At 38.0% G+C, this 21732-nt stretch overlaps 1 protein-coding gene across 1 annotated transcript in view; it reads left to right on the forward strand.

The window, feature by feature from the left end:
* INVS (inversin) overlaps positions 1 to 21732 on the forward strand; it is a 142427-nt gene that overhangs the window by 67992 nt on the left and 52703 nt on the right. The window contains exons 4-8 of the mRNA XM_046659535.1: positions 4251 to 4424; positions 9706 to 9873; positions 13220 to 13400; positions 15743 to 15852; positions 18640 to 18811. Coding sequence (XP_046515491.1) covers positions 4251 to 4424; positions 9706 to 9873; positions 13220 to 13400; positions 15743 to 15852; positions 18640 to 18811 — 805 coding nt within the window. The remainder of the gene's footprint in view (positions 1 to 4250; positions 4425 to 9705; positions 9874 to 13219; positions 13401 to 15742; positions 15853 to 18639; positions 18812 to 21732) is intronic.

Here is a 21732-nt window from a genome sequence, read left to right on the forward strand (position 1 = left end):
TGTAGCTTATGGATACGTATATTTGTAAGAAATAAAAAGTATTAAAATATTCACTGGAGTGATAAACACCAAATTCAGGACAGTTGGTCCCTAAAGAGGGAGAGAAGGTAGTGGAGTTGGGCAAGAGCATAAGGGAACATTCACCCTATCGGCTATATTCTAGTTCTTCAAAGTGAGAAATCTAAAGCAAAATATCAAAGTATTTCACTCAAAACTTCCATATCATTGTTATTAAGATTAAATGACTATATCCTTTTTCTAGAAAGGAGTTCATCTTAGAGAACTGGACAGTCAGAAAAATAAAGTTAAAAGTAACATTTGGGACTGATTTGTTTCCCAGATTCATTGCAAGCACTGTTCTCCGGGTCAGAGAACTTTTTCAATCCCCTTTATCTTTTTAGCTGTTGTATTCCTTTCCATGCATTTGGGGAAAATCCAAATCATAATCATTTACATTATAGACAAAAGAAGCTCTTGGTGTTACTAATTACAGGAAGATTAAGATGAGGATTATGAATACCTAGCGAATAAAAAGAACCAGCATCTTCAGCATCTTATTCAATGTTTCAGAGATATTAGGAAATGTTTTCACATTTCAGCGGCATAATAGACCTGATCGTGTCAGGGTAAGTCCTTTTGGTGGCTAAATCAAGACCTTTCTGTAACTTCAGCTCTCCCGTTTCTGCTCACCCTTTTCTTAAGAATATACACTGTGGATCTATTATTTCCTTCGCTCTTATGCTATTTCCTGCTCAGTCAGAAATTATGAAAGCAGCTCCCAACACAGTCTTCACCTCAGGATCGCGTTGTATGGGGCCCTATGATATGGTACTAATGATTAACTTCCAAATCCTCCCAAAAATATTTGCACTAAAAGAATAAACCTGAAAGTGTAAGTCCTAATGTCAAACAATCTTGAGGAAATGTTTAGACATTTTGTTTGTTTTTTATTGAGGGACTTTAAGGGAACAGAGTAGCCTTTAATATGGGTCCCCGGGGTCATACAACCTTCAGAGGGTTATCAAATTAGCTTGCTGCCGCAAACTAGCGTCTGCCCCTTTTCCACTGACACTGGAAATATTCTCATGATTTCAGCTCTTAGAGTTCTATGTCTCTTCTGCTCATTTCCAGAATTGAGTTTACGTACATTGGGCATTTAATAAATGCTTGTTCATGAGACCAAGGGAGTTGACCTTGGCCCACATGGTTTATATTGTTTCTAGTCCCAGCATTTGTAAATAATACCTGATGTACCTCTGTCCTTTGGAATAGGAGAAGCTGGCCTGATCATATAGCTGACTTTCCCCCGGGGTTACTTCCTACTGGATATGCCCTTGTTGGTCCTATATCAGCAGTATCTGTAGGTACAGTATAGATGTCTTTCTCAATCTAAAAAAAGTTATATCAGAAAAACCATTATTTTTAACATTTCAACTATTTTTACTTTTACTTGTCCCTCACCTCGATTCTCCCCTTAATCACTGGCTGAACTGTGTACACTACTTGTGCCGTCAAATCTCTCTGCTTGCGTGTCTCCTATCGTGGGCTCTTCCGTTCTTGGTTTCACTTGACCGTCTACGTTTTATTGCCTCCTCTGCACCGGAAAACCGCTCCTAGTCAAATTAGCAAACATTGACTGGGCACTTGCGTTGTGCTCTAAGTACCTTACACGTATTGTCCTCATCATTTCATGTGCACAATCATCTCGGGGACACTATTATCCCTATTTTACAGATGAGGCAAGAGAGGCACAGGAAGATGCTTTATTTAATCTGTAAAAGTTTTCCATGATACTTCTGTGAGGAGTAAATGTGAAATCTATGTCAGAGAGCTTTGTAATGAGTAAAGCTTAGTGCACACACTCTGCTGCTTCGTAACAAGGCTGAATGAATGAATGAATGAATATCATTACTGAGATGAGCCATGTTTTTGTCTAGGTAGAACCCCCAGAATAACATAAAATGTAGCGTGCCAAGCACTGTGTCTGTAAGGCAGTAGTCACCCCCCCCCCCCAACGTAGTCCAGTTTCCTTCTTCTCCTTCCTTTTTCCACTAAATTTCAGAACCAAAATGATTGTCTGATTGAATATCTTGAAAGGTCATGATGAATTATTCTGTAATATTTGAAATGTTATGCTCAGAAAGGTCAAACCTTACTTTTTGGTATGAAGTACCACATAGATTTGTTTTTCCTGGGCACGTTTTCTTTTTTCCAAGAAAAAAATGGTAAGAGATTTAGAGTAGAGTGCCCTCTTGAGGAAATTTTAGCACCTTCCTTCTCAAAACCTGGCACTGGGTGAAATAAGAAGTCCGGATAAATGACGTACAGTGTGAACAAAGCTCAGAGAACTGAAACATTAAAAAGTAGGACTAACCAAATACTAGATAGTTGAGAATTAAGAGTCTTAACTGTTATGATCTAATATAGCAACTGTAAATAAGGATTTTAAAATAAGAACAAAACCTCTAGAAGATATTTCCTTTCCTCGTCTTCACTCAGTCCTTCAAGTAATGTTTATTAAGCACCTATTTTGCGCCGGGAGCTATGCTGAGCACAGTGGTCAATAAAACAGAGTCCCTGCCTTGCTGGTGCTCACAGCTTGCGAGGGAGATCACAGCGAAGGGAAACAAGCGAATCCAGATGCAACTACAAACTGAGAAGAGAGCTGTGAAGGAAATGGAAGGGCACTCGAATAAAGAGTAATAAGTAAGTTCTATTAGGGGGTCAAGGAAAGCCTCTCTGAGAGGAAGTAGTTGAGCTGTGTCAGTTAGATTTTTCGTCCATTCCAAGTGGGCCCGTCTAACATAGACAGCCAGATGGACCCTTTTCCCGGCCTCTTCCTTCTTGTCTCTGCCCCAGCCCTTGAGCTGAGTTGAATCCTGTCTCTGCTCCCGTGGGCGAGCAGGCAAGTCTCGGTCATCCTTCTGTGGGCCTTGTTGCTCTAGCTAGTGCCCTATGCCTTAGAGCCCCACGTTCTTCACAACGGGGAGAGAGGCTTAATTAACACATGTCTTCCTTACTAATGCTGATAACCCCTCACAAAAGAACACCAATGCCTTCTAATGCTAACAGGCCACATTTCCAACAGGGTTAAGGATGTGGAGGATCTCAGAAGATGAAAAGGACAGCTAACCCTGCCTGCCACTCTTTTTTGAATAGGGAGAGATAAATAGGCGTGAAGTAGGCAGAGAACTTGGTCATATAATACAATTTGGTCATGTTGAGTTTGAAATATCTGTGATACCAAGCACTGAAGGCTCCAACCACAATTGGAAATATGGAACTAGATCTCAGGAAAGAGCTCCAAAGATGTATTTTTCAAGGCTTTTGTTTTGTTTCAAAGCTCTTATATTGCACAGATGTACGTTGTGGTTCACCTGGATTCGCACCAGTGTATTGCTCTAGCCCCGTAGCTAATCTTCTTTCTCCAGGGGGTTGATTCTACCAGACTGGAGGGTTTAACTGATGTGGAAAGCATTGCCCATAAGGAATTGGCCCGCAGTGACTTCTGGGTTGGTGTTTATGCGACCGTGAGTCTGGGACCCAAACTGTGAACAAGCTGCATCTACCTTAGTTGTACCTGCAAATAGTTCCCTTCAAGAAAGCTAGCCACCTCCTCCTTATTAAGGCGATGACTACAAACAAAACATTTAGCCTCTCTGAATCTCACTTTTCTCACCTGTAAATTGGGGTTTAAAGTCTCTGCTTATTTCACAAGGTTCTTATACTTTGAATATAAATAAGGTGTTCTATTGGTCAGAATGTACCAAAACTAATATACTCATTACTGCTACTAGATAGCAATTTGGGAAATACACCAAAAAACAAAGTGTACAAACTCCTTTGACCCAGTAAATTGATTCCCGATAATTGATTCTTATGAAAAAATTAGGGGGCAAATCTGTGTGAAAAAAGATTTTCATCGTAGCATTTTCTATAAAGTATGTTTTCTATAAAAGAAAATCTTGGAAACAATAATAGAGTGGTTAAATAAAATATGTTGCTTTAACACAATGAAGTATTGACCAACCACTATGTAAAACATATGCATGTAAAAAGAGGTTGGAAGGAAACATGAAAAAACAAAACAATTGATAGAATAGTGGAATTGTAAGTATTTTTTCTTTTATTAATTTATCTGCATGTTATTACTCTGACAGAATAATTACAATACTTAAAACATTTTAAAATTAAAAAAATTTTTGGCCCCAAACTAAATTTCTCCTTTCTGTCTCTTGTTTTTTATTTAGGGAAATTATCGTTTCATGAAACTCTTGCTTACACGCAGAGCAAACTGGATGCAAAAGGATTTGGAGGAGATGACCCCTTTGCACTTGACCACCCGGCACAAGAGCCCTAAGTGTTTGGCACTTCTGCTGAAGTTTATGGCACCAGGCGAAGTGGATACACAGGATAAAAACAAGGTAATGGACCGTCAAAGTCGAAGGCAAATAAGAGCAGACAGCAAATGCTGCCTTTTGTGACGTGAAACCTCAAGGAAGAAGGCCTAAATGACTTCTCATCTGCATGGTAGAACAATGCCCAGTCTCCGTACAGCCCAGGAAAGCCTTCCGCCTAAATTCTATCACTTCGTGCTCCTCGGGTGTGGTAGGTACCATCATCTCCTTGTCACAGAGAGGGAAACTGAAGCTCAGAAAGATTAAAATCCTGCCCAAGACCCAGGTGGCAGGACTAGAACTCAACCCAGGCCTAACGCCAAAACCCAGTATTTGACCACTGGTCCTGCTACAGGTGGTTACTATAGGTGATTAGACCAAATGCCCGGGGAGCCGTACCAAGTATGTAGTGGATGATGGTCTGGGCTTTGGCACCAGACTGAGTTTTGATCTAGCAGTCACTGCTTACTTGTTCTGTGTCCTTGGGCAAATTTCTTAACTCCTCTATGTGTCAGTTTTCTCTTGTGTGAAAAGGGGATAAGAGGGCTGCTGAAGATAAAATGAGATAATGCATATAGATTGTGTTTAGCACAATGCCCAGTGCACAGGATGCTCTCAGTCAATGTGAGCTATAAAATTATTATAATTAGTTTCATTTTGGCTCTGACATTTGCTCTAGCATTTGTTGGTAGGATCTGTGATCTTCCTTGCTCTTGAATTTTAACCTATTGTACGTACGGGTCATTGTTTTGCTGGACACTCTGATCGTTCTTTACAGGAAAAAATGTGGTGTTTAGTTAGACAAGTGCAATAATCTTCTTCCTTTTCACCAGGCACTTAATCATAGAGTCTTGCTAACTCCAACGCTCCCACATAATTAACACTCTTATGATTAAATTCGCTGAGTTATTCCATAATCCTTTTGCTCTCATAGTATTCTTTATGTAGTTTTCGGGTTTTGTTTAGTAGCCACTCATATAACCCAGAGTTCTGAAATCAACTTTAACTTGATTTTACAACTGTTTCAGACTAATATCATTCCTAACTCACAGCATTTATAGTGCTAATATTTCACTGAAAAAAGCACTTTGATCAATCTACAAAGACCCATTAATAACTTAAGAAACCACAAATGTCTTTGGGCTTTAGAGTGTCTTCTCCAGTATATTCTGTGAATTTCCTGCCTTCTTCCAGGGTCATATATGCTTCTGTTCTTGAACAGGGATGGGAGGTTATCCAGTCAGATGGATGGAAATTGGATCTGCATAGTCCAGGCAGGCACAGAGAAGAGAGCAAGACGAAATCCTAGAGCACTGAGTCTCAAACTATCTGAGGTGGGGCCAGCCCTGGTGACCTAGTGGATAAGTTCAGCGCACTCTGCTTCAGTGGCCTGGGTTCAGTTCCCGGGCATGGACCTAGACCATTTTTTAGGGGCCATGCTGTGCTGGCAGCCCACATACTAAAAACTAGAGGAAGATTGGCATGGATGTTAGCTCAGGGTGAATCTTCCTCAGCAAACAAACAAAACTATCTGAGGTAAATGATCAGGGTTTTTTTAAATTTCCAATCTGCCACAGATCAATAATTTTGTAACATGCATTAAAAATGATGCATTTTTATGCATCAAACAAGGGGGAAATGAAACAAGGGGGGCCAGCCCAGTAGCACAGCAGTTAAGTTCTCACATTCCGCTTTGGTGGCCCTGGGTTTGCTGGTTTGGATCCCCGGTGCAGACCTATGCACCACTTGGCAAGCCATGCTGTGGCAGGCGTCCCACAATATAAAGTAGAGGAAGATGGGCATGGATGTTAGCTCAGGGCCAGTCTTCCTCAGCAAAAAGAGAAGGATTGGGGGCAGATGTTAGCTCAGGGCTAATCTTCCTCAAAAAAAAAAAAAAAGGAACAACAAAAAAACCCCAAACAACCCAATTAAGAAATGAGCAAAGAACTTAAATAGACATTTCTCCAAAGAAGATACACAAATGGCCACTAAGCGCGTGAAAAGATACTCAACATCACTAATCATTAGGAAAACACAAATCAAAAACACCATGAGATAACACTTCACACACTTTAGGATGGCTATTATCACAAAAATAAAAAATAACAGGTGTTGGTGGGGATGTGGAGAAATTTGAACCCTTGCACACTGCTGGTAGTGAGGTAAAATTGTGCAGCCACTGTGGAAAACAGTATGCCTATTCCTCAAAAATTTAAACATAGAATTACTATATGAACCAGTAATTCTACTTCTGGTTGTATAACCAGAAGGATTGAAATCAGGAACATGAACAGATATTTGTACATCCATGTTCATAGCAGCATTGTTCACAATAGTCAAAAGATGGAAACAACCCAGATGTCCATTGATGGACAGCTGGATAAACAAAATGCAGTATATACATACAGTGGAATATTATTCAGCCTTAAAAAAGGAATGAAATGCTGACACATGCTACAACGCGAATAAACTTTGAAGACATTATGCTAAGTGAAATGTCAGACGCAAGAGGACAAATATTAGATGATTTCCCTTATGAAGTACCTAGAGTAGTCATATTCATAGAGACAGAAAGTAGAGTAGTGGTTGCCCAGGAGCTGGGAGGAGATGGGAATTGGAGTTATTGTTTAATGGATATGAAGTTTCAGTTTGAGAAGATGAAAAAGTTCTGGAGATGGACGGTTCTAATGGTGGCACAACAATGTCAATGTACTTAATGCCACTAAACTGTACACTTAAAAACAGTTAAAGTGGTAAATTTTATGTTATATACATTTTGTCACAGTTAAAAAAAATAATTACAAAAATGAAAACCATGATCTTAGATGCAAGCTGACCTGGGTCCAAACCAGGGTAGATGGAAAAGGAGAGAACTTGATTAGAGAACTTGATTACTGTAGAAAATGAAAGAGCGCGTGCCAAAGATTACCAAGACTGGGAGCATAATGGTGCCACTAAAAAAAAAAGGAAGGAGGGAAGCGAGGGGAAGTAGGGAAGGAAGAGGGAGAGGAAGGAAGGAAAAAAAGAATGAATGTGGGACATTTGGAAAAGGAATCAAGTTTGGGAAGAACAGATCTATCCAGATTTGGACTTACTCATGTGGACAAGAGGACAACTGAACAGAGCTATTTTATAGGCGGTCAGTGGTTAAAAAAAGAAAGAAAAGAGGCTGGAGCGGTAGATGATGGGTAAGAGAGAAGAGGGCAGGGATTCAGCAGCTGATGATCTGCTTCCATGCTTGGCCTACTTGGAATCCGCATGGCTTTGCCCTACCAGCCTGTGAACAATTTGGTCCAGACTGCGATCAATGTCTGCATCTGAGACCTGGAATTCTGGAGGCCTGTCCAGTGATCCTACTCCTAAGAAGATCCTAATACATCTGGGGAACTCAGGAACCACAGTGGAGAGTGGAGTGCTCACAAGGAGAGAACACCAAAGACCAATCCTCTGTGGAGGGGCCGGTGACTAAGCTAGTGAATTTGAAACCAAAGCAGATCATTTTCCAACTTACCCCGAAATGATCTCCAAAGTAGTACAATTTCATTACTTATTGTTGGGGACTGCATGAGTCCCACCCCAAATCCATTTGTTGAAGCCCTAACCCCAATGTGATGGTATTAGGAGGTAGAGCCTTTGGGAAGTGATTAGGTTTAGACAAGGTCATGAGGGTGGAGCCCCCATGATGGGAGCAGTGCCCTTATAAGAGGCAGAGACGTCAGAGCTTCCTTTCTCTGCCGTGTGAGGAGACACAGGAAGGCAGGCATCTGCAAGCCAGGGAGAGAGCCCTCACCAAGAACCAACTGGCTGGCACCTTCACCTTGGACTCCCAGCCTCCAGAACTGTGAGAAATAAATGTCTGTTGTTTAAGCCAAAAACAAAAACAAACAAACAAGACAAAGATGTAGAAAATACAACCCCAAACTTTACTATTAGATTCAACAGACATAATGTTACATTTCCGCAAATAGGTTCAGAACAAACATAACCTGGAAAAAGAAAAGAATTATAGAAAGTATACATGTTGTTTATTGAAAATGTGGTTATAGGTAGTTAATTGCTATTGTATTTGTGACTTTTTTTTGTTGTTCTGCAGTTATTAGTAAACAAAAAGTAATCAGTTAAGTAGTGACTCTCTATATTGAATGCCTATGGGTGCACTTTGAATGAATATCAGGTACGTCGAGATTTAAAGTTTTGTTTTTGTTTTTTTTTAAAGATTTTATTTTTTTCCATTTTCTCCCCAAAGCCCCCCGGTACACAGTTGTATATTCTTCATTGTGGGTCCTTCTAGTTGTGGCATGTGGGACGCTGCCTCAGCATGGCTTGATGAGCAGTGCCATGTCTGCGCCCAGGATTCAAACCAACGAAACACTGGGCTGCCTGCAGCGGAGCACGCGAACTGTGAATTTAACCCCTCAGCCACAGGGCCAGCCCCAACATTTAAAGTTTTTAATGTGACAAATGAGCTTGGTTCCTAATGTTAAATAATCTATTTCTAGATTGGATTGATGACAATGCTGCTTGCAAGGGATAATGTATATCTAAAGAGTTTCTATGTGTTTCCTTAATAACTCTAATAGGAAAACCAGTCTTACTGAGGTATGTTGATGAGAATGGCAGAAAAGAGTTTAAAGCAACCTCAACAACTTCACGATGTTCATTTTTAACTTTTATCCAAAATAAAGCAAGTGTTGCTGTATTTTCAAAATGTATCTCAACATCAGTAAGTAGGTCTAATTATTTATCCAGTAAAATTATAGTTAGATTTAAATTCATCCTTTGATATAGGAAATGGATTCCAGATCCATGATTTCCTATGGATGGATCTTCTTTTTGATAGATATTAAAATTCAAAACATTCTACCAAATTCGTAAGGTATTGGTACAATATCAAGATCATTACTTACTCTGTTGATAATTATTCGTAAAGTATTGGGCTGTTTTTCTCTTTCTCAGTATTACCATTTATTAGGACTTGATGACCTAAATGCCTGCCATGATTAAGAGGTAGATTCTGGAGTCAGGCTGCCTGGGTTAAAATCCCACTTCGGCCACTTACTACCTATATATCCTTGAGAAGATTATGTGTCTTCCTGGTACTCAGTTTCCTCATTAATCACATGCCTTCGACATCAGGCAAAGTGAAGAGAACATATCTGCCAGAGTTGCCATGAGGACTACATGAGATAAAATAGATAAAACTCTTATAACAGTGCCCATCACGCTGTAAAAGCTTGGGAGAGGTATGCTGTTGTGTTGTTACTGTTGTTGTTGTTGTCGTTGTTTTGAGAATCTCTCGATTTTGCAGCAAACAGCTCTGCATTGGAGCGCCTACTACAATAACCCTGAGCACGTGAAGCTGCTTATCAAGCATGATTCCAACATTGGGATTCCTGATGTCGAAGGCAAGATCCCACTTCACTGGGCAGCCAACCACAAAGATCCGAGTGCTGTTCACACAGTGCGATGCATTCTGGTGAGTACAACAGTGCTGCTAGACCTGGATGGCTTTTCCAAGAGAGTTTTTTCTTGTGAAATATCTAATATTCTTGAAAGCATATATATGATGCACAAGCAAATTATGAGGCAAAACAATACAACAGACCTGTGAACCCATCCCGAAGAAATAGAACATTTTAATACTGCTATTAAAACCACGTAGAAGTTTCTGATGTGCCAGTTTCCAAATGCATTCTCTCCCCCGCCATGCTCCTTCCTGCCCGCTCAGCTACTTTCCTGAATTTATGCTTATCATTCCCTGACGTTGTTTTATACTTGCTTTTATTAAATGGGGAATAGATATAAGTGAATATTTGTAAATTACATGTAGGATACACAGAATAAGGAAACGACAAATACTCATGCACTCATCACTGGGTTGAAGAAAAAGTACATCTCCGTTGCCTTTGAAGTCTGGTGGGTACCTCGCGCTACCATTCTCTTCTCTCCTTTTTCAGAGGCAACAACTGTCCTCAATTTTGAGTTTATCATCCCACTGATTTTCATTATTGTTTTACTACATATATTCATATCCCTAAACAATATGTTTTTTAGTTTTTAATGTTTTTTAAATTTTATATGCATGGAATCATATTGTATATATTCTTTTGCAACATGCTTTTCTTGCTCAACAATTATGCTGGTGATTTTAACTATATTGCTGTGTGTAGCTGTAATATATTAATTTTTACTGCTATATAGTATTCCATTTTATTAATAAGCCAGACATTATTCATTCTATTATTGACAGACATTTGGAACTGTTTCCAGTTTTTCACTATTTACAAACAGTACTGCTTTGAATTTTTTTTTTTTTTTTTTTTTACCACATCTAGGGTATATATCTAACCAGTTGTTGCAAGTGTATAGAAATGCAATTGGTGTTTTTGTTCATTGATTATATGTCTAACCAACTTGCTATGCTTTCTTATTCATTTTGAATCTTTATTAGTAGATTCTTTGAAGTTTTCTAATCACTCTTTTCCAAATTACAACTTACATGCTGCAGTAGTCTAATATTTAATCCTATTTACTTGTAACATACAAATTATATTTTAAAAGATATTATTTTGTATATACAATGATTATCTACTTCTACTTGCATGTTAAGTAATTTCTTTGCTCTGCACTTCTTCTTGACTCTCAAATTTTCCTTCTAGAGTTATCTCACTTCCTGAAATACAGTTCTTAGAACTTCCTTTAGTGTAGATCTATTGGTGGTAAACTCTCTCTTTTGTAAATGGTGAGAACGTCTGCATTTCTACCTTGCTCTTAAACATATAGTTTTCCTGTCTACACAGTTCTAGGTAGTTACACTTTTCAACTTGTTCAGGCTATTATTTTGCTGCTTTCTGCCGTTTGTTGTTCCTCCTGAGGAGTCTGTTATGGGTCTAATTGTCATTCCTTTATAGATGATTTATCTTTTTGCTCAGGTTACATCCTTCTGTGTATGGCGTGCTGTACTTTTACCGCAGTCTGTCTTTTCTTTTTCCTGTGTGGTATACCTTTTGATTATTGCATCTCAGCTCTGAAAAATATATAGCCATTATCTCTTTAAATATTGCCTCTCTTTCATTCTCTCTACTCTTGCCTTTAGGATCTCCAATTGTACATATTTTAGACCTTGTCATTTTATTCTCCGTGTCTCTTCTCTTTTACATTTCTTCATCTTGTCTCTGTCTGCCACCTTCTGGGTAATTGCATCAAATCTGTCTCCCAGTTTACAAAATCTTTCTTCAGCTCAGTCTAATCATTTGTTTACCCTATACATTGAATCTTTAATCCTAGTGATTATATTTTCACTTCTAAAAGTTCTATTTGGTTCTTTTTCAGATCTGTCTGGTCATTTTGATAGTTTTTGTTCCTTGCTTTATTTCATTTTTTATTTTCTTACATGTTTCATAGATAGTTACTTTATATTCTTTATGTGTTCATTCCAATATCTGAAGTCCTTGGAGCATAGTTATCACTCATAGTATTTTATTTCCTCATAGACTTGGCTTTTTTTCCCTTGTAAATGCATCTTGGTCCTTGGGAGACTCAAGGGCCTAAAATACCATTGTGATAATATTCTACTTATTTTTTTGAAGTGTTTATAATAACTTTCACATTCCTTTTTTTGTAAAGTAGGCTGACTGCACAGGCAGCTCTAAATCTGGGATGGCCCTTCAGAGAGTTCTCAAACTGGGGCAGGAGGGCTTAGCTTTGGATCTGACCCAGTCTGAGAAGGGACATGACCTTGGGTGAGGTAACTCTCTTTAGCTGAAGCAGTTCCAGAAGAGGCCAGCGATTGAGGGTCATCTGCTGGCAGCACTCCCAGCAGCTGGCGAGACGAGTCCTTTAGTCTTGAAGGGGGACCTAGGCAGTACATCATAATATCTGCTGCAAAGATCCCATAGGAAAATTAATAAATGTTATGAACTGTCAGTTTATAGAGAAATAAAACCAAATAGCCAATAAATATGATTTAAAAAAAATCTCCACCTCATTTTAAAAGGAATATAAATTAAAACATCGTGAAATGCTTTTCATACCTATAAGGGAAAAAATGTAGTAAACTTGATGATACCGAGTGGTTAATTTGTTCCACCATTTGGGGAAGTAAAAACCTTTACACATTGTCATGGATGTATTAATTGGCACAACCATTTGGAAGACAGCTTGAAAATACTCAGTTGAAGATACAGATATCCTTCAACCCAGCAATTCCCCTTCTAGATGTCTAGGCTGGAGAAAAATCTCACACGTGTGCCCCAAGGGGACATGTAGAGGAAGCATGTTGACTGCCGCATAATTGTTAATAGTGGGAAAAATTGTAAATAACCTAAATATCCCTCAGTCGGAGAATGGGTAACTAAACTGTGGTTTAATAAATGAACTAAGATCAACATAAATACCTAAAAGTATAGTGTTGAAAGAAAAAATTGCCAAAGGATATGCATAGTATAATGCATAAGTGTAAATATTGAAAATACACATACAAAATTTATGTATTGTTTACGGACGCATACATATGTAGCAAAAGAACAAAACATACAACTCTAGCTAAATCCATCACAGATATAAAAGTACATTAGGCAAAATTTGATACCTATTTAACCTACATAGTCAGTACGTGGTATTTATTATGTCTTTTCTGTACTTTTTATAGTTAAATATGAAAATAAACTTTTAAATATTTAAACCGTATACTTTTTCTGAATTTTATCGCTTTGTACTGAGAGAATATAAAAGTTTAGAAAACTGCTCACTTAATACTTATGTCAGATGCGACTTATTGAGGATTCTATGTGTGTCTGAAATCTCTGGTTCCTTAATAATAGGATGCTGCTCCAACGGAGTCTTTACTGAACTGGCAAGACTACGAGGGACGAACACCTCTTCATTTTGCAGTCGCCGATGGGAATGTGACGGTGGTTGATGTCTTGACCTCGTACGAGAGCTGCAACATAACATCTTATGATAACTTATTTCGAACCCCACTTCACTGGGCAGCTCTGCTGGGTGAGTTGACTGTGAATCCAAGGACCAGCTGTAGGGGAACCGCAGGAATGTAGGAAACCTTCTGCCCACTCTCCCCCGTCAGCTCCCACCTCCTATTTAATTATTTTAATTCTTAATTGATATGACATTTTATACCTAAATCCCCCTATTATATGCATAAACTTTAGTCATATAAATGTATTCTCTGTTATATATTAGTTTTAATTTCAGCATCATGTTTTAAATTTAATTTCTATCCACATTCATGATGAAAAAAGAAATACACATTCATTGACAAATGTAAATGTAAAATAATCCTCTTCATATTCGACGCCTTTATTTTTGGGGAGGAGGACTTTAATTTTATATTTGTGCTAATACCATGATATTTGATATTTTTCTTCATATTTTCCTGATATACCTTTTACTTAAGCTTTTCAGGGATCACTTTTTTAGATGAGAGATTATATATATGTGTTGGTGTCTGATTTTGCGGGGAGCAATCTGAGAGTCTTTCTCTTGTAGTGAAGGAGTTTTACCCATTAATAGTCATTGTTAAAAGATTTATAATTGTGTCTTTTTTCTGCTCTTTGAGTATTATTAGTGTTTTGGATTTTATCTTAATTCTTTTTCCTGTTTCCTTTGTTTTCTGCCTTTTGGTGTATGGACTAGATTTGTTGCTATTTGGTTTTGAATTGCCTAATATTTTAGGAGGATTTTTAGGTTCCATTAGTGATTACTTTTAAATCAGTCAAAAGCTTTTTTAAGCCTGAGTCAGAGTCAAGGGCAAAACTGCATCTATTGGTTCTCACCTATTTAAAATGAAGAGTTTAGCACACTTTTACTTATCACTCTATGGGTGTTTGTTAATATAATCTGAGGTTTTCCCTGCTTATTATTGTGGTCTTAGTTTTTAAATTATACATCTTCTCTTTTGCAAATGACTTTTACATTTGCATTCAGTTTTATCATCAGGTTTATAATTATTATTTAGAGTTCATCTCATTGTACAGTTTCATCCCTGTTCTTTTTCCTCTGCCTTCTGGGAGGACTTTTCAAATTTGTCTCCACATTACTAAATTGACTTTTGTTCCATAAGTGCTGCTTTCTTTCTGCCTCTTATAGACTGTATTTTAGTTTGCATTTTGCTTTCCTTCTCTCATCCATGTTTCTTTTTATCTCAGCTTATTTCCTTGTCACCTTCTTCCATTCCCTTTTCGTTTCAGTGTATCTTCTTCTTAGGATATTGTCTTTCTGCCTCACAGAGCCCATCTCTTTGTGCTAAGCCGAGATGCCAAACTGTTCCTGAAATTTTCCTCTGGATCCTTCTCTAAATCCTTTTCCAAAGCATGCACTTCATCTTTCTGATGCTGTTCCTTTTCCTCTGTCCTAGAGTGTGTCATATAACCTTTACTGAATTTTTCTCTTTATCCTTCAAACAAGATGAGATACGTTTAGACTGACGATGGGGCGTAGATTGCCTTTGATCCTACTTTTGTCCCTTTGTTTTATGGAGAACTCCATCTCAACCTCAGCTGGAGAGCAGGTGGATGAGCACAGCTCCCACTCAAATGCCTTTTTTCTGCCCAGCTTTCATGCAGCATATCCTTCCTCTGCTAATGTGGCATCTTCATTGCCTGGTTTCCTGGTGTGCTGAAGCAATAGAATGTATTAAATCCAGGTTTCCTAAATATGCTATTACCAAATTTGTTCATTCTTTGATTCTTTCTACATTTCCTCACTTGTGGAGACCACATCCTCCAGAAGGCACTGCCAGGTATTTCCTCCACCACGTCCTCATCATTTCTGCCCACTTGTTTTCTGGGACTTGAAATCACTGCCTAGATGTTAAAAAATTAGGGGATGGAGGTTAAAGAGGATGGATAGGAGGCTTCAGAGATTACGAGACATTGTGTTATAGTCTGTCCTGAATAGCAGAAGAGAACAGCTGTGCAGTTCTGATTGGTTGTGCAATGGAACCTGGAGACTGGGGACACTGATGGCTGAGAGAGGCTGGCTTCTAACACACCTTCCCACCTTTTTTACAGGCAGTTTTTATAAAGTGAAGCCAGGGGATGCAATGAGCTGATACCAATATCATTTTTTCTCAGTCTGGCAATTATAGTTAATGTCATTTCCTTCCTGACTGAAGCATTAAGCTCCCAGTGTTGTAAGTTTTGCCTGGGTTCTACATCATTATAGTGTTTTAGTGAGAAGTTAGAAAGACTGCACTGAGGGCGGCTACTCAGAAACATTCTGAATGCTGTATTACGTGCTAGTGATGTTTCTTACTCCTTTCCTTTAACTAGATTATGAATTAATTAACACCCTTTGTATGTGACAACTACCTGGTCTGCTTTCAGGCCATGCGCAGATTGTCCATCTCCTTTTAGAAAGAAATAAGTCTGGAACCATCCCATCTGACAGCCAAGGAGCCACGCCCTTGCACTATGCAGCTCAGAGTAACTTTGCTGTAAGTAAAACATGATGGTTGTCTTTTTTGTTAATTGAATTCTTATTTTGATATAATTGTAAATTCATATGCAGTTGTAAGAAATAAAACAGCAAGATCCCATGTCTGCTTCACCCGATTTACCCCAATGGCAACATCTTGCAAAAGTATAACACAATGTCATAAAGAGGAAATTGACATTGATACACTCCACTGATCGTATTCCAATTCCATCACTTTTACATGTACTCATTTGTGGGTGTTTGTGCAGCAATTGTCTCTTAACAATTGGTTATACTGTTAACTCTGTGATGCAAGTGATAGTCTGAGTTTCTATAAATTTGGTAGTCACATGTGAAGTTTTATGTAGTTTTTATTTTAACTGTTCAGTATAACATTTTGCTTTCCTGTAAGTGTGCTTCACCTTTTTGTTACCTTTAGAGCACCAAGGACAACTTAGTGTTCAGCAATCTGTAACTGTCCTGAAGGCAGTGTGGTAAGGCTTTGGAACTAGACAAACCTTGGCTGGAATCCTGACTATGCTATTTGCTAGCTGTGTGACCCTGCACAAGTTTTTCAACCTCTCTGAGTCTTAGTTTCTTCATATGTAATATGAAGATAATTATACCTTTTCTTTCAGGATTGTTGTAAGATTAAAGAAAATTTATAAGTGCCTAGTGTAGTCCTTGGTGTAGAGCAGCTACTCAAGAAAGAGAATGCCTTCTTATTACTGCTAGTGCTAATAATGATGTGTGTTATGCATCTGAGAAAGCAAAAATGTGAATTATTGATATTTCCAAAGATATTGGATATTATTAAGAGCTCTTCCCTTACTGCCCTTTATAGTTTACAAAGCACTTTCTCATCCCTTCTGTCACTCAGTCTGGCCAGCAACATGACAGTGTCTAGGCTACTTCAGCTTCCTGAGTGTGAGTGGCCACCAAGAACCAGAGACTCATCCAGAGAGGCCCATGTCAAAGCAGCCACAGTTGGTTTTGTTGCCTTCTATGTGGGTGTGTGTGGCGAACCTCTTGTTTCATTAAATTATAGGAATGCTTTCATCAGCACAGTATAATTCCATCTGCCTTACCTCCCCAAATGCACCATTGAACACACTGAATACTCAGATGGCTAAAATATCTTATTTTCCCACCCTTCTTTCTCTCTGCTACCCAGACCAACTATAGCCATAGTCCCTCCTTCCTGGCATTGCTAAAAATTTATTCTATTTATCACCTAGAGTTTTGGCAAACCATTGTCTTCTATTATCTCCAAAGATCTCAGAAAAATACACAGTAGTATTTTAAGGAGGGGTTATTTCTTACTACAAATAGAGAAGAAATTCAATTGGCCCTGTCTAGTCAATCTATGGAAATCAGAACTCAATCCACAGTTCAACACAAGCCTATGAGAGGACGTGCTATACCTATTTACAGATGAAGAAAACAAGTTCCAAGAGATTAAATGACTTGCCCAAAATCTTGAACCCAAGTCTTAGACTCCAAATTTAACATATGTACAGATACCAGTAATTAAGTAACTGCCAAAGGGAGTAAGAAAGAATGGTAGAATATTATGGATGTGTATTCACAGAAATACTTGCTTTGGATAAACTGCCAATTCCAGAGATGATTTTTTAATAATTATGCAAATTTTCTAAACTCAATTTCAAGCCCTTTGATCTCCTTGGACTCTATAACTCACGAAAGTTCTCTTTTTTAAAAACATCATTTCTTTTTTCAAATCTACTCAATCAACATGCACACTAGGTCCTAGGAGCACTAAGCTATAATACCTCAGGAGCTCAACAACTAGTTCCAAGACTAGGAAGTGGTATGTGAGGCAGTGGAAAGATGGCTGGGCTTTAGCCCTGGGTTCTATTCCTGTAGCTGCCACCAATGTTTGTATGAGCTTGAACCTAGATTTCTTCATCTGTAAAATGAGGGGCTGGATTAGATGAGCCATTGAATTTCCTCCAGCTTTAAAGTATTGAGCATCAACATTTTATACATTTTGGCCAACTCGCAGTCTCCAGAAATTTTTATTCTCAAATGTTTTACTTCCATTCAAGCAAAAGTTTCTATGATCTTTCTAACAGTTTGTAAGCATGTGAGTTTTGAGGAAAGAGGCAATTTTAAATGTTACAATATTAATCCCCATTAAAATTGTCAAGCACTATTATAATTATCAAAGGTCCTAATTTTTGTATGATCCCATAGAGGAAGGAGCTTGAATATAGGAATTGCTGAATAAACGTGTGTTTAAATGAATTGAACACTGCATTTCTCAGTAACCACCCATCATTATTCAATAAATGCATTAGCTATTTTTTTAAATTATAGTAACAAAACACACAGTGAGAGAATATGGTAATCTTCTCTGTAGGCATGCCTGAATATATGCATCTCTCCGTGTAAAATGTCCAAGAAAACCTGTGTTTTAGTATTGGTCATAACACTGAATACTTGAACCTTTTAACTATCACTTCATCTCTCTAACAGTGACCTATGAACTTTCCAAACTTTTGTTGAGGATGATCATTCTCAATTATGAGGATGTTGAATGTGTGGGTTAGGTTATTTTTTCTGAAGTGCTATGAAAACCAAAACTAATATATAAGGACAGAGGATTGTTACTTTCAATGGAAATTGTAATTTTGTTATTCATAAAAAGATAATTTCATCTGACTCAAAAGCAGGGAAAAAATACTTTGCTTCTTAGTGGAAGTCACATATAACAGTGGCTTTGTTACCATAAAAAAAAAATGCTACTCTCTTGTCTCAAATTTTTAAATGAACTTTCTTACAGGAAACAGTTAAAGTGTTTTTAAAACATCCGTCAGTGAAAGATGATTCAGACCTCGAAGGAAGAACATCCTTTATGTGGGCTGCTGGGAAAGGCAGTGACGATGTCCTTAGGACTATGCTGAGTTTAAAATCTGACATTGATATTAACATGGCAGACAAATATGGAGGCACAGGTAAGAACTGGTAGGCATCTTCAGTTTGCTTTCCTTCAGGCTCCAAAGTGTAGCTGGTGCTATAAAACTTATACAATAGTACCTTGAAATCATTGTTCCTAATCTAATACTGTTTGACTTTCATCTTCACTTTTTAAATTTAGGTTGTCAGGATATCGTGCCAAAGGATGTATTATGGCTAAAATCAGCCTATGTCTCCACTAGGCGAATGGTGGCATTTGGTTTACAACCCTGGTTACTCCTTAGACATGATATGGGAACTCTTCTGACCATTTATATAAAAAAGTATAAACCTATATCTTAAAACTATGCATATTTAGTGGTTATTGATTATATTTTTAAAAATTTGGAATTATATTTTAAGGAATGGACACAGCTAAGTGTGTTCTCACCAGTCTCATTTAATATGTTCTTTTCTCATATTTGAGTAGCATCACCTCATCCTAAATCTCCTGGTTTAGAGATAACCTCCCATGACTCTAGAAGCTTCAAAGCTTCCAGTCAGCTTTGCATCAAAGCTCTTCCTAGATGCTTCTTTTAATCTCTTTCTCCTATGAGAGAGCGCTTTAACTGTGTGTTGGTTAATAAGAGAGGTACAAGGTCTTAGCATTCATTGTCAACTTCGAGGTCTCTTCCTGTGTATTGTATCCTCATTGCAAGTCAGAAAAAGAAAGAAAAATCACACAACAGCACGGTAAACACTAAACAATAAAAACAGCTACAAGCTTCTTATGTCTTCTTATTTGTAGAAACATGCTAGAACCATTTGCATCTTCAAGTTGTCCTGGATAAGATGTTTCTTGGCAGCCAAAACTATTGATGTAGTACTGGGGGGAGGGGGAGGGGAGTTGCTACACCTTATAATCCCCCCCATACCTAGACTACCACAACTTCTAAATTATTTTTTGAAAGAATTTTTAGGTAATATCAATTTTGATAAAGACTTTAACTCTCAAAAATATTTCTTTATCAAAGCCTCACAGTAGACTTCAGTTTCTTGAGGGGTAGAGTGTAGACACACAGGACACTGAGTTTATAAATGGTCTGGACACTTAATTTTTGTCAGACTTCCATTAGTATGCAGGCTTTCACTTTATTGCTGGCCTTGTTTTTCCTTTAACTTTTTCATGTATTTTAATAAAGTGTACCCGAGGACACTTGCATCCTTTTGACCAGAAGTGTCTTTCTAATGTGCACAATGATTGGCGTTCAGACATAAATTCTTCTCAGATTCATTAATTCTCCGGGCTCTTCCTCTTAAGAGGGTTTTATTATGTCAGAGCTGCCTTCCTGACATTTCTCATTTATGAAAGTGAGATCCTCTCCATCATCCCTCCACAGGGTGGTTTTCTCTTCCCATTAAAAAAGAGTTCTTATCAACAGCAGTATATGGACATTATTTAGATTTGATTCAAATAAGTAAACTATAAAAAAATTATAAAGCCATCAGGAAAATATGAATCCTATCTGGGCATTTGATCTTATAGAGTTTTTGTTAGTATTTTTTAGGTATGATAAGGGGACTATCCTTTCTCCGCTTTGCTGGAGCTGGGGCCCTGTAAACCACAACTCCCTTTGCCAGCAGGCGCCGTGTCAGAATCGGCACGTAGAGGGCAGTAGAGGGCCCCTGGAAAGCTGGAAGAGGAACAAGGGACTACGTCTTCCTGTTTGCCTATTACTATTCTTGTTTTTGTTTCCTGTCCCTGTCAGCATTACCCTAGTAAATCTTCTTCAACAAGCAGCGAGTTTGTTCCAATGACAACAGTTAACTTCACTTTACAATTTTTCCGACACTCACGGAACCAGCCTCAGAGCACCCTCCTCAGAGACCCGGCACCAGCCAAGCAGAGACCCTCCTCGCAGGTTGAGTTTCAGCTTGGCAGAGCTCCTCTTCTAACATTTTAAGTTTTAATAATTCCTTCCTCTTCTTTTTGTTCCATCAGTCCTCGAATTGCTAGCTGTTTTCTGTGTTTCCTATCTCTTAGTGTTGCCTTTTTGGTTTTCAGTTCTTCAATACATAGCTAATAATTCTTTATATTGAATTCTCTCTGTTGAAGTGTCTGGCATGGTTTCTGTCTCCTGATTGGACCCTGACTTATAGATACAGTGGTTGTGTTTTAAAAAAGAATCTTGGTCTTTCAGACATACTTACTAAAATATTTACAGATGAAATATTTGTGACTCTAGCATGACTCTAGAATTTTCTTCAAAACAATCAGAAGTGGGGTGAATGGATAGTGGGATAGTGGTTGGATGAAACAAGATTCACCATGCATTGATAATTGTTGAAGCTGAGTGATGGCTATATTGAGTTCACTGGACTATTGTCTTTACTTTTGAATGTGTTTGAAATTTTCTATAACATAAAGTTAAGTTAAAAAAAAATGTTTTTCAGAGCTCCTATGTAAACTTGTGTCACTTTTGCAAAGAGAGGGCAACAATAGCTAAGTTTAAAGTTATTTTAAAGTAAATGCAAATAGTCAGAAATGGGGACTTTCCTTTAATAAGATCATTAATTCTATCTTTTGCTTAAGTGAAATTTTTTCTGGTTTTTTAAAATTTAACATTGATATTTATCTGAAGAGCATCTATTGCATGCTGATGCCACATCACAGAATTGCAGAATTGCAGAATTAGAAAGTACCTTAAAATTAAATCTTGCCCAGGGTTACTCAGCCGTGTCCTTCAGAACAACAGGTTTCAACAGAGGTACCTGAAGTGTTGCTGAGGGGGTGGATGTTTAAGTGCAAAACACTCTACCCCTATTCCAGTCAGAACCACTCAGCTCTTATCTGTTTTATAAAATTTCATTTGGGAGGAAAAAAGCATTCTTATCCTTTTAAAAATGTGAAAATCCCTGACTATCACAGATATACATGCTTTAATCGACCTTATAACATTCTCACCAGTGGTCTTTCAGC

This window comes from Equus quagga, chromosome 1, assembly GCF_021613505.1.
Source record: "Equus quagga isolate Etosha38 chromosome 1, UCLA_HA_Equagga_1.0, whole genome shotgun sequence".
NCBI lineage: Eukaryota > Metazoa > Chordata > Mammalia > Perissodactyla > Equidae > Equus > Equus quagga.